Source organism: Lissotriton helveticus, chromosome 2_2 (genome assembly GCF_964261635.1).
Source record: "Lissotriton helveticus chromosome 2_2, aLisHel1.1, whole genome shotgun sequence".
Lineage (NCBI taxonomy): Eukaryota > Metazoa > Chordata > Amphibia > Caudata > Salamandridae > Lissotriton > Lissotriton helveticus.
Window position 1 is genome coordinate 184,370,675 of NC_136060.1, and position 13,959 is coordinate 184,384,633.

The 13,959-nt window shown below is 45.2% G+C and overlaps 1 protein-coding gene across 1 annotated transcript in view; it reads left to right on the forward strand.

Moving 5' to 3' along the window:
- The window catches only part of PDS5A (PDS5 cohesin associated factor A), a 1,342,323-nt gene that overhangs the window by 1,061,829 nt on the left and 266,535 nt on the right, over positions 1–13,959 (forward strand). Inside the window, exon 26 of the mRNA XM_078678314.1 lies at positions 5,407–5,521. Coding sequence (XP_078534440.1) covers positions 5,407–5,521 — 115 coding nt within the window. The remainder of the gene's footprint in view (positions 1–5,406; positions 5,522–13,959) is intronic.

Below are 13,959 nucleotides of genomic sequence, written 5' to 3' on the forward strand. Positions count from 1 at the left end.
AGAGTTAGTGGCATTTAAGGATGAGATGAAGGAGGTCTTAAACATGCAGGGGCGGGCAAAACCCCATGGTTAGCCTATATTAAAAATACCTTAGTGGCTCGATGGATGGGTAACTTATGGACCGACGCTGAAGTATCTTGCCCGACCATTCCCAGGAAGGTTCTTTCAAAGCTTTTCAGAGAATATAAAGTAAACCAGATCAAGGAAAGTTCCATCACTGGCACACTGACTGCACAATTTTTAGAAGTCAAGGATCAATACAGGCTAGAACCTGTTCTTGATGTTATTCAGCCCCCCAACCCCCCTGACCCCCACTCCCCCCAACCGGCTAAAAAACTTTATTTGCAATTTAGGCACGGTGTACTATCACTCCGTGCCTTCACCCATAACTTGGGGGGTGCACAGTCCAAGGGCTGTCCGGTTTGTGATAACACCCCAGAAACGGACCAACATGTATTTTGTCTGTCCTGTATTCAAAAAGATTAGGCACCGATGGCTCCAATAGGTCTGCTGTAATCTCGGTACAATTCCCTGTGCGGCGTCCTATAGGATATTAAAGTATGATACTAGATTCCCGATAGTGTATTCAGTTTCCCGATTTTTATTCTCTATGTGGTGTGTCCGTTTAACTCTGTTAAAATCTAGCCTGGTCTAATTGGATTCTCCTTTTTAACTTTTTAAAAATTTTTAGCCTTTTTATTGCATAAAGATTGAGTAGTTATTTTATATACTTTTGCCTTTTCTGAGACTTTTTAAATGTTGCACTGGCCAGCATTTTATTTAATTTTGCACAACCAAATTGTATGAAATATGTTTTACTTTTAAATGTACTTTTATGGCCAGAATGGCCGAAATAAAGGAATGTTGAATTTGAATAAACCCAACAGTGGACTCACTGTGGCTTTATTGTTCTGAAAAGTTTGGTACCATACTTCTTAGCTTTAAGTAAAGCCATCATGGAGCTGGGGAGTTTATAATGGCAAACTCCCAGCCCATGTACTCAATGTGGCTTCACTGCACTTACAATGTCTGTGAATAGCACAATCACTTTAAGGACATAATACTAGTGAAGCTATGCCCTCACCTGTAGTATAGTGCACCCTGCCTTAGGGCTGTGAGGCCTGCTAGAGGGGGTGACTTACCTATGCCACAGGCAATGTTCGTGGGCATGGCGCGCAGGGTTATGTACACATAGAAGGGGGGACCGAGGAAATTTTCAAGACCAACGAGGGTGAACTCCCCGATTCAAATAACAAGACACACAAGAGCCGGCTCAACGCCTTGTTGTACAATTTTTGCACATTTCTTTTTGTAGCTATCATTTTCACAGCAGTAGCTTACTTAAGATCCTGAAGAACGCCACAACACTCTCTAGGTCATTGGATGAAACATGTCAATCTGAGTTTAGTACAATTGAACCTAAAGATTTCTGTTGTGTCTTTTGTTTTTAATCCTAGTACAAGGTAGCTAGAATAAAAATTATGTGGTAAACCCTGTAGCTAGTTTTGATCCACTTCACTACCAGCACTGCACCCCTCACAACACTCAGTTTGCTCACATTGGGTTTTAGTAACAACCCCTCTTACACAAAAAACCTCCCAGAGCTCCTCCCTTGGAGCGAGGGAGTTTTAACCTGCACCATGACTAGGCTTCATGGTGCGTGGAGGATTCCAAATGATGAAGCATGCCACCTCTAGTGGGTGAGGGAATCTGTCCTGTAAAGGAACACCTTCTTCTTAGTCCGCCTTCTTTGTCCCCTTTTCTCTTGACAGACCTGAGGGCTCTTGTGTGTTATGTTTTACACAGGGATGTGATCCAGGTCAACTCTTCAGTTTTGTCTGCACCACAATACGCAGCCTGCAATGGTAGAGTATGTGTGTTGGGTGAAGGGTCTCTGAGGGTGGCACAATACATGCTGCAGCGCTTCAAGGCCTTCTCTGTTCACAAGGCCCTAGATATCAGTGGTAACTTTTACAAGGGACTTAAATGTGTGCCAGGGGTGCGCCTATTGTGGAAACAAAGGTACAGTTTTGGGAAAGAACACAGGCCTTGGGAACCTGATTGGCAGGGACCCAGGGCACACTCAGTCAAAGTGCAGCAGATATCAAGCAAAAAGTGGGGGGTAACCATGCAAAAAGGGGCACTTTTCTACAAGGCCTAACTCCGATGAGGTATTGCTTAGGTATCTATTCTAAGGAAAGGAATTTGCAGCTAAACGTCTATCAGATTAACAAGATCCTTACCTTCAGTAATGCCCTGTCTGTTAGAGACTGTCTAACCACAGATTCCTTACTGACCCAACCTTCCTCTCCGCTTTCCAAACTGATTTCTAGGGACAGGGATGCTTTTTTTACTGATAGTGCCCTGGGTCCCTGCTAACTAGGCCCTGGTGCCGCTGCTCTTTACCCTAAAACAGGTAAATGTCTAATAGTAAACCCAATTGGCATGTACTTTAGCACCCCTGTAAGACCCTAGTAAATGGTACCCCTGGTACCAAGGTCATGGGTACTAAAGAGGGTCCCTAAGGGCTGCAGCATGTATTATGCCACGCTAAGGGACCCTATACAAATTGCATGCAGGCTGCCTGACATGATGCAAACAACGTGTGAAAACATGACATGTCACCCTCACTGTGTAAAAACAACAGTTGACGGACAGAATGCAGAACAATGTCATACATTCACCCCAGTACAGAGATCTGGCCCTAAATCCATCGTTTTTTTGCACTCCACACCACCCTAGTTCAGACATGGCCGTATGCAAATCAGCCTTGACCCTGTGCCTCATGCGAACAGTCCAGCCCGAACTGCCAAGCCATGTCTTTCCTGGACCGGAATCAAGCATCCTAGGACCGGTTTCTGGCTATCAGCCGTCTTCAGCCAGGATAGCTTGACTCCAGTGGTGTGGAGAGCATGGGACTCACGTCTGAGCATACCCATCCCACTCGGGGTGACTAATGCAAAAAGAACAGTTGATGGACAGAATGCAGAGCAATGTCATACATTCACCCCAGTACAGAGATATGGGCCTAAATCCATCGTTTTTTTGCACTCCACGCCACCCCAGTTCAGACATGGCCATATGCAAATCAGCTTTGACCCTGTGCCTCATGGGAACAGTCCAGCCCGAACTGCCAAGCCATGTCATTCCTGGACCGGAATCAAGCATCCTAGGACCAGTTTGTGGCTATCAGCCGTCTTCAGCCAGGATAGCTTGACTCCATTGGTGTGGAAAGCATGGGACATCTGAGCATACCCATCCCACTCGGTGTGACAAATGCAAAAACAACAGTTGATGGACAGAATGCAGAACATGCCAAAGTCACTGCACTCACTGTAAGACACCCCTCCAGCAGGCCTGGAAGTTGTAAGGCAGGGTGTATTATATTGTGTGTGAAGACATGTCTGCATGAGCAGATATTCCCCTGTGAAGTCTTGTTCAATTACTAGATATTGCAAGTGAACTGAGAATCCATCTTAAGGTGTGTGTTGGGCACAGAATATAACCAGTTACCCAGCTACATAATGGCTACACTTAAACCTATGGTGTTTGTTATGAAACACCTTGTCTTAATAAATCCATACCAATACTAGTATTAGATGTATTATGATAGGCACCCAGAGGGTCCTTTAGATGTGCCCCCTGAACCCTGCTAGTCATCTAGTGTGCTGGCTTACTGATATCGTCCAGCCTGCCACCACAGATGAGATTCTGACCCCCTGTAGGTGAGAGCCTGCATTCTCTTAGGTCCTGACAATGCTTGCTCGGGAGAAGGTGTTTTCTCCTCCTCCAGAAGGATGACTAGTAAATCTGCATACCAGGACCAGAGGCTTCAAAGCCTCTGCCGCCTTTGATATGCAATCCCCATTTCCTCCAGACCTGGCCAATGCAACCCCATGCCCTGAGGGACATTAGGCACCAGGACAGGTGGGAAATTAGCTGTGGTGTAGGCGTATTGCATCTCCAGGCTAGTCACACCTCTAAGGTGCACATCAATCGAAAAACATCCGTACCAATGGGGAAAAATGGGTTTGACCATGACAAAAAGGGGCATTTTCCTACTCACATTAATTATCATATGTAGGGTAAAAGACATGGAAAGTTAAATATGAAAATGGCAGGCATTACAATAATCATCCTAGTGGGTTATCTAGTAAAATGGTGTGGTCAATGAACACTTTTTGATTTCAACAAAAATATGATGCTTTACCTAGCCAGTTTACTAAATGGCGGAATTTTGCATGGCATGTTAATCTACAACAAGGTATCATGCTTTAAAATTGCATTTAAAATTTGTATTTTCATCTCCATGCTAGGGAACACTTTCGCTATTTGCAGGTCCGACATGCCCTCCTGTCCCATGTTCCATTGGGGGACCCCCTCCCTGACGCCTCCCCCCTTGAGGATCGTATCCTGGATGGTCACATTCCTGTTAAGACGATCTCTCTGATCTACCGCAAACTTATTAATCACATGGGTGATCCGTTGCAGTCTCTCCGTGAGGCTTGGATGGCTGATGGGCTGGAGATGGATGATGAAGATTGGGTTGAGGCGGTGTCTTCCCCTCGGGTTGTAGCAGTACAGATGAGGCTGCGCTTGGTACAGTTGAAGATTTTACACAGATCTTATGTGACCGGTCCTAGATTGGTGAGAATGGGGTGTACGACGAATGGTGACTGTAAGCGGGGATGTGGGGAGGTTGCATCATTCCTTCATATCCTGTGGCATTGTGATTTCATCCAGGCATATTGGCGGGATATCCACGACATCATGAGGTCTGTCTTGAGTTGTGACATGGGTTTGGAGGTGCGTAGATGTCTTTTGAACGTTTGGGAGCCTACAGACCTTAATCAATATCTGAAAACATGGGTCACACTAGGTTGTATGGTCGCAAAACGCAACATAGCGCAATTGTGGGGGGCTGCTCAGCCGCCTCGGCCCGCGAAGTGGTCTCAGGATCTTGATTGGTGCATGTTCAGAGAGCGGGCGGTGTATGTGGTGAGGGGCTGCCCTGAGAAGTGGACCAAGATATGGGGACCATGGAACTCGTATCGGGGTGATATCTGTGTCCCTCCATCCAGGCGACCGGACTCTGAAACCCTGGATTCCCCTTGATCCCCGACTTTCTGTTTTCTAGTTTGTCCTGTACTAGAGGTCCCCTGCTCCTAGCACTTTGTAATACTGTCGATTTGTTTCCAATTCAATGTGATGTTTATTTTATGTTTATCGTTAATAAAAAGTTATAAAAAAAAAAATTAGTATTTTATTATTCCTTGAATTTGTATTAGTTTAGCAGAAGAATCCCAGGTTGCCACCTTTTTGCAAAGCCAATTGTAGTTCTACATAAACTTTTTTTTCATCCTACTCTAGTTGGTATCTATCAAACATGTATCATTGTTTCCCCAGAAAAACTGCTGTCCTTGTTGCCTGAATACGTTGTTCCCTACATGATCCACCTGCTAGCACATGACCCAGATTTCACAAAACCTCAGGATGTTGATCAGCTGCGAGATATCAAAGAGTAAGTATAAAGCGCCATATTCTACAACACTAAATATTGTACATAGCATGTGTGAGTACTGAACAATTTAATAGCAACCATCATCTAGTTCTAAAGTGAGTAAAACTTCTTGGTAACATTTGCTGTGCAATCATTCATCCGGAAGGGTTTGTAAAGTTATTAGGAATTGCACAAGTATAGTTATAAATCTATTTGTAGAAATCTATTTGTAGAAATCGAGTGTTCATGATAAGCTCTCCCAACCTTGATTATTCTGAAATGTATGTATGGAGGAGGTATTTCTATTTTGCACGCCTATGTGTATAGTGCAAACCTAGCTAGAAAGCAACATGTGCTGGACATTTTTCAATTCTCTACCAAGATATAGTACCAGTAAGGATCATGTTGCTTGCAGTGATGTGTTTTTTGCTTCATTCTGAAATGCAGGAGTCTGGTACTGTTCATATTTGATGTTCCTGGGGTACTTATCCATATCCTGGAGTGTGTAGATGAGTGAGACCTGCTGTATGAATGTAGGATCTACTTGAATGGTTACCCCCACTTTGAGCTTGGTGTCAGTTTTTGACTAGTCTGACTGGGATCCTGCTAATCAGGACCCCAGTCACTGTGCTTTTCCCCCAAGATGTATCATGGTAAGTACTCCTGTACATCCACAATTGGCTACTGGTGTACCCTTGTAAGTCCCTAGTATATTGTGCTAAGGTACCTAGGGCATATGTATACCAGCGGTCTCCCATGGGCTGCAACATGTATTGTGCCACCCATGGAAGTCCACTTAAACTGTGGCTACAGGCCTGCCATTGAACACTGTGTGAGTTGGTGGGTGCAGATATAAATTTCCTTATATCTGGGGTCACTACACTTAAAACATAAGTCACCCCTATGGCAGGATCTTCAGTCCTCAGGGCAGGGTGCTTTGTTATAAGTGTGAGTGTGCCACTGCATCAGCAGGGCACCCCTACACACCCCGGAGTAGATTCTGCAGGCTTTGTAAGTGCAGTCCACTATATGTATAAAATTGGTTGACATCAGTCATTATTTGATGTCTATCCATGTAGTGGCTGCACTGAACCCAGTCATGTTTGGTATCAAACATGTTTGAATCATACCCCAACACCGATTCCAGTGTTGGAAGTATGATCCCATGTACTGGGGGGGCTCCCTTGGGGTACCTACCTGTACTACCGGTAACAGCCTTTGAAGGTCTGCCCTGTGCACCGTGGATCTCCCTTCTCGGCCAGCTGCTCGAAGTCCTCTTGTGACTCCTGTGTCTTCAGCCTGTGGGCCCTCTTGAGGGTCGTCTTCTGCTCCAGTGGACTTCCCAGCTTGCTCGGTCTTGCTCAGACTCTCCTGCTTGTGGTGAGTCCCGTGGACCTTGCTGGTCCCAGCGTTGTTCCTTCTTCGTTTCCCATGCCAATTGCATCTAGCAAGGCTTGTTGGTGCTACTGCCAGACACCGACTCCCTGGTCCTCAACTTCTGATGTGGTACAGCTCGTGCACGGCTTCTGGTTTCCCTCAGCATCGCCTGGTCCTCACAGCTGTAGTGACAATTACACTGTCAACACTTCTGGACCTTCCGAAATCGGTGGGTATTGCTCTTCCGTGCCTCCTGGTCACCTCCAAGTGGCGTAGACTCTGCCCCTCTGCTTGCAGGTTCTCCTCATCAAGAATCTACCCTTGGATTCCACGGACTCTTGTACAGTCTTCTCTAGCGGCATCTTCCACGGAGTCCTCCATTGAGGTCTACGGCGGTTTCCGGCGTCACTTCCCACTTATTCCCGCGGTGTTGTGTAGTTCCTAAAAATACATATGCTCTCTTTGAAACAGATTAAAGTAAGAGATTGGTGTCTAGACTGAGTACAGACACCCCCAAAGGATATCGGTGACGGTGCGTCCATTGGGGCGCTGGGGCGTTGACTCTCTAATGCCACATGGCCCCATTAATCATTTACAACTTGTAAACGATGAATTGCAACTTTGTTCTAAGTTATCTATAATTTCTAATTCCTGGCCAGCCGTTCACCGGGCCGCGAGGCAATCAGGACGCAGTACGCTGAAGGGGGTGGGGCTGCGGCAGCACTCAGGGTTGTTTGACTGAAGGATGGTGACGGTAGCGCACTAAGCGCAGCAGCAATAGTGCGCATGTTCGTTTTTGGAATGTGCATTTTTCTGACCAGCCCGAACATGCGCACTAGTAGCCTGCACATTAGGAGAGCGAGGGCTTCATGCCCCAGCCCCGGGTATCCTAATGGGCGGGGGAGTATCCCTGCTCAAGCCAGTCCTGGCGCTGTGTAAGAAAGTGGCTCTGTATATACTGGACCAAAGTAAGATACAGTGTGCACAACAGTCTACAGTCCCCAGAGGTATGGCAGAGGCTAAAGTTAGGTATAACCTTACTCTCCAAAGTGGTAGCTTGGTCGAGCAGTAAGGCAGTATCAGAGTACAGTGTAAAGCATTTGTTGTACACACTCAGTCAGCAAATGGTCTCTCTCACCCACTCAAGAACTGAACTCTAGGCCAATTGTTTTGTATATAAAAATATATAGTTGTTTATTTTAGAACCGCAGTAGGTATCATAAATACTTTCTCAGAATGAGATGTTGCAATTGAATACTTTCAAATAGCAATAGACTTTTAGATGCTATAGATAAAGTTGTTGCAATAGGCAACACAAGTTAATCACAAAATAACATTTAGCTCAATGGGAGGTTTTAAGTAAAGGCATTAAAATTACTTTACGTAGGTTTTTCTTACTCAGGGCTGGATTCAGCCCTGGTGCATTTCCTGTAAACAGTTGAAAGAAATCGTTTTTTTACAGGCGATTTTTAAGGAATATTTATAAGTTTGAGAATTAGACAGGTGGTAAAAACTAAACAATGGGTTCCTATGGAGGAAAATTGGGTTAACATTAAATAACTGTTATAATTACTTTTCAGGTTCAGTGCTGTGCTCAAAGATACAGTACTGGGATCTCTCCTGATTGCAGGTGAGTAATTTCGTTTGTGATGTTCGGACCATTTTTAAAGAATATTTCACAGTTGTGAAAATCGACAGAAGAATTTCCAAGTGAAACCAGCCACTGTTACCCTATGGAGAAAATCAATTTATCGGTCTTTGGGTAAGCACTCAGCTGGCAGAGTTATGGTTCTGGGGGTAGACTCAGGGGTCTCCCAGGGTCATGTAAGTACAGTTGTTACACCCTCAGCGGCACATAGGCAGCCGGGTGCAGAGTGAGTAGGCCCAATGTAATCCTATGGAGGATAGGGGGCCTTTGGTTGATGGCTGCTAGCAGGCAGACCACGCGGCTGTGGGAGCTGAGATTCTGGTCACTTACACAGGGCAAGTGGGGAAGTAGAGTAGGATAGGTGTTGCACTCCCAGTGGAACTCGGGCGGCTGGGTGTAGGGTGCTTTTGGGCCTTCGGACGCCCAATGTTATTCAATGGAAAAGGTGGAAGTTGAACAAAGGCTGCAGGCTCGGGGACGGAGATTCTTCAGGTGCAAATTCTGCACATTTCATCAACGGTAGTTATGTACTCTATGGCGGACCTCCTTAGGCTACGGAGCCTCTCTATACCTTGTAAACATGCACCCCTTGATCCACTTTGTGGCCCTTTTCTTTGCCCTTGTGGTAAGCTGTCGCTTCCTTTTCATATTGCCATTTCAGCTCACACGGTGCATCCTCCTTTGGGTGACGCCCCGGTAGTCGCCCCTCCCATAATCTCTCAGTCCCCTTGTGACTTAAAAATCTGGCATCTTAATGTCAGATCTCTGGCCAAGCATCATCAGGCCATTTTAGACTTGCTATCTGATGAGACTCCCGATATTTTCTTCATGACCGAGACATGGTTGCATGATGAGGTCATGGCTGCGCCAAATCTAGCACTCCCCTCGGAATATTCTATTTTCACGCACAATCGAAACTCAAGGGGAGGGGTGATTGCTATGGCAATTAAATCATGCTACCCCTGTACCTGGAAAATTCTGGACATAGCTGGCTGTGAAAGTGCATATTTTTGCATCACGATCAGCCATCATTTCACTATGTCTGGTTTGCTGATTTATAGACCACCAGGTAGTGATGTGTCTTTTAGGAAAGCTCTCCCAGAATTCGCAAGCTCTCTTGCACTGGGTTCGGCTAATTTCAGCATTATCGGGGATTTAAATCTTCATTTTGACATTCCCCACACCCCAGCGATTAGTAGCATTCTCGCAGACCTGGAGGCACTCCAGCTTTCCCAGTTGGTCACTCACCCTACTCACGGGGGGGGCATATTCTGGACTCGATATTCACAAACTTGACTGTGGCTAAGGTCCTCCTGCCAAGACCTATAGCTTGGACTGATCATCATCTGATAGAGCTTCATGTCACGATCAAGGATCGTCCTTTTAAAGTATCAGATAGTCATTCTTAGGCGTCCCTGGAAGAAACTCAAATTAGCTGACTTCCATCATCTCCTCGGTGGTTTCCCGTTAGGCTCTTTTGAGGGTGTCGAGTCTGGCTACGACCTTTTTTGTGAATGGGTCACTAAAGCCCTTGACTCCTTGATTCCTGCAGCTTGGAGCAAGAGTCGCTTGTTAGAACCTAGCCCTTGGTATAATGACTCTCTTCGGCTTTTAAAGATAACGTGTAAGCAAGCAGAAAGAGCTTGCCGTAAGACCTATGATGCTGGGCAAAAAACCTAATATTTAGCAAAAGTTAAGAGCTATCATAGAGCTATTTGTAGGGCGCGGGCAGCCTACAACTCTCATGAATTCAATATTAGCTCTAATCCCACGAAGTTGATCTTCAAAGTGTTAAAAGATCTTACGGCCAACAGAGTACCTGTGGCTGAGATCTGTTCACTTTCACACTGTGAAGATCTTGCGGCCTTCTTCGAGGAAAAAGTGTATATATATCGCTCTTTCCCTAGTACTAGTCTGACAATGGAGGATCAGTACTCCATTCCTAGTGCTAACCTGGCCCTATTGACACTCCCTGACTTAACGGAGGAGGAGTTTGACAAACTGGTAGCCAAAGTCAAATTGGGTTTTGGTTTCAATACAATTTTACGGAAGGAACACAGGCCCTGGGTTCCTAATTGGCATGAACCCAGGGCACACTCAGTCAAAGTACATCAGCAATAAAGCAAAAAGTGGGGGCATAAGATGGCACTTTCTCACACGCTGCTGGAGCAGAGTCTGCATTGGCTTAGAGGCACGCGTGGCGTTCACCGTGCAGTCTGAGCCTCTCCCCCCGTATGGGCAACCCTTGCTCGGAGTCGTGGGTGAAGGCGTCACGGGCCTCGCAGTTCTGCCGCCAGCCCCCCTCCAACTGATAGGCAGCAGTGCTCACTGACCACAGGAATCCCGGAAGGCAGTCCAGTGAACTTATGCCAGCCCAGATCCCCCCCGGCCGTTCCCGGAGTTATTGTGAACGGAGGTGAACAGCAGCGCAGGTGCCCCTGCAAGGGCAAAACTCCTGGGGAATCCTGATGGCAGGACTCGGACTGGCATCTCCGTGGTGTTAGCCGGGTGGTTGGCCGGCCTTACATTACACTGCTTATTTATGCGCATTAGATCCCTGCCCTGGACTCTGAAGCACCCTCCTCCTCCACCACGGCACGGACACCAGAGTCGTATGATCCGTCCAGAAGATCCACTCCATTTAACCCAAATCATAAAGGCTGCTCATAACAGTGACGATCGTTAATTAATTACCATCAGCCGACATCCCTTAGTGGAGATTGGCCATATAAGACTGTAAAATATGCAGGCACGGCCACGGAAGCTTTATATGACGCAAGTCACAGTTGTCAGGCATCACGTGTGCAGTTAAGGTAACCTAACTGAATGGCCCTTGGAAATGATGCTGAAAGCGTGTTGCTGTTCAAAAAGGCAATTCTTTGTGGGCACATTCTTCACAGCCGCACCACTTGCAGTTGCACCGAGGTTTTCGGCACACTGCTTCCTGGACCAGTGCGTTGAGTACAGCCTAAGGCGAGATCGGCGGCCTTCCCTTGGCTTCTGCAGACTCCCCGGATTTTCAGGGAAGTGGGTGCTGGCCAGGTGGTGGGGGGGCCATGATTACAGTGAGTAGCAGATAGAGGCATCTGGCAAAGATACTCACAGTTCTATACACTGATCATGTAAAAAAGGGACATAACTTGTTTGTAGACTCCCTCATACCTATCCAAACAAGGCAGCTGCTCTTGTGTTAGATTGCATCTGCACCTGCCCACCCTTCCTTATGGGGGCCTCATGGGTTCTTTTTTCCCCTTTGATAGCTGTTGTTTATTTCTCTGCATTTATGATTATTTTGGTATTAAATTCACGTTGCCAGTGTGTTCTTAGTTTTCCTGAGAGCATGGGGGCCTTATGGGTACTTTAGCATTTAATAGCTGTTGTTTATTCCTCCGCATTTAAGATTATTTTGATATTCTATTCATTTTGACAGTGTGTTTTCATATTCAAATACTTGTATGTGTTTTTGTATCCGAGATTGGATGTGTGAAATTGTGAAAAAATGTTCTGGCATGTTCTCTCACCCTACATCACAAATGACCAAAATACTTTTGAATATTCACACAATGATGTTGAAAAGGACCATAAAAACAGCATTTTCGGTCCCTTGTTTGGAAAGAGGTCAGACAAGGTCGCTGTGAAGGTGCCGAGTAGCTGAGAAGGGGCGGGGGCAGATTTGGTGCAAGGGGAAGCAGCACGCCAAAAGAAAGGCAAACATTTGAATTGTGCTTCTCTCAACAAAAGTCTGACGGGCTCCTCTTGCGGAAACTGCCCTCCTGGTACGAGGTAAAACCCATAGCAGAATATTCTTAGTACAGGGATTACTTTCAAAGGAAGGGACATGTTGGTTCTGCAAAAACATATTCTTACAAGAGGGTTGTCATCTACATTGTATAGGCGGGTAAGAAGCAGCCAGTCCTTCCACACACGAGGCAACACTCGGGCATCCTGAAAGCAATACCTACTTGTTTAAGTGGAATAACACGATGTGCGTGTAACTGGAATTTAAGATGTGCATAATCCCTGCTCATTATGTTCTTAGTTTTCCAGAGAGCATGGGGGCCTCATGGGTACTTCAGCATTTGATAGCGGTTGTTTATTCCTCCGCATTTAAAGATTATTTTGGTATTCTATTTTGACAGCGTGTTTTTTGTTTTCATGTTCAAATACTTGTATGTGTTTTTGTATCAGAGAGATTGGAACTGTGAAATTGTGAAAGAATGTTCTGGCATGTACTCTCACCCTACGTCACAAATGACCAAAATACTTTTCAATATTCACACAATGATCCCTGAGTATTATGTAAGCAGCTACCTGTGTCATTATTATGATATCTCTCTATTGATGTGATGTCACAACTACTCTTTCACAATTGCTTTATCAATGTTCTTGCTTTCTCAAATTTACTTGCAAATGCACCATTTGCCCACTTTTTTTTTATTAAAAAAAAAAACCCTTATGGGGGTCGGGGGCGCTCGCTACGCTTGCACGCCACAAGCACTCATACAGAGGTTTTATGCCTCACCACTTTCAAATTTCACCAGCCGCCCCTGAAGGATATGTTAGCCTTTAGATCAGCCAGCTCACAGTGCCACCATAAGCCCCTTATCCTTACCAAAGAGCTAATAGTTTCTGGCAACTATCGAACATGACAACCCTTGATCCTTTAAGAATCGTGGAAACAGTGCAGTACTTTTCGCTCAGTCAATCGTGCTCACAGAATAACCAATGGGGACGTTTTCAATAAGCATTTATTGAACTAGCGTCATTCTAGTATAAAACATGTTTGCTGCGACAATCATTAGACAGAAACAGATGTATAAGATTACAAGCACCAACAGAGTAAATAAAAGGTATAATTCTACCATAGTGTTGAAACATGGAGTATTTACAGCCATATATATACTTGATGGTAATCAAGCATACTCCTACGATGCAAACGCTACCTAAGTCTACCTAGCATGTATGTGGGTGTAAAGCTAGCCATCCCCTAGGAAAGAGCTAACCCCCATTACCAGATGAGAGAATGAAGGACCCCATCTCAAAGTCAAAGTCAAACAATCTTTATTTCGACCGTTAAGGTCATAAAAGATGAGCAAGTAAACAAACATTAGACCATTAACAATAAAATCGTATGTTAAAATAATTCATCAATGTTAAGATCCATAAAATCATTTAGTAGGTTTCAGAAATGCATTTTTAAATTAAAATCATTTTCATAGTTCCACATGTGCATTTTTAAACTAATTTAGGGACAAATTGTTCGTGGCGCGTTAGAATCCCTTATAATTTTTGCACGGACTCTCCACATTGCCGTCAGAAATTTCGCCATAATGAACACTGTTGGAGGTGCAAGGTCAGTTTTAAGGACTCTGTAGGCTGGGGCATAAGTTCGAAAGCCCAAGTTCCTTAAGTACGGGATGAGCCAATAGCTCCT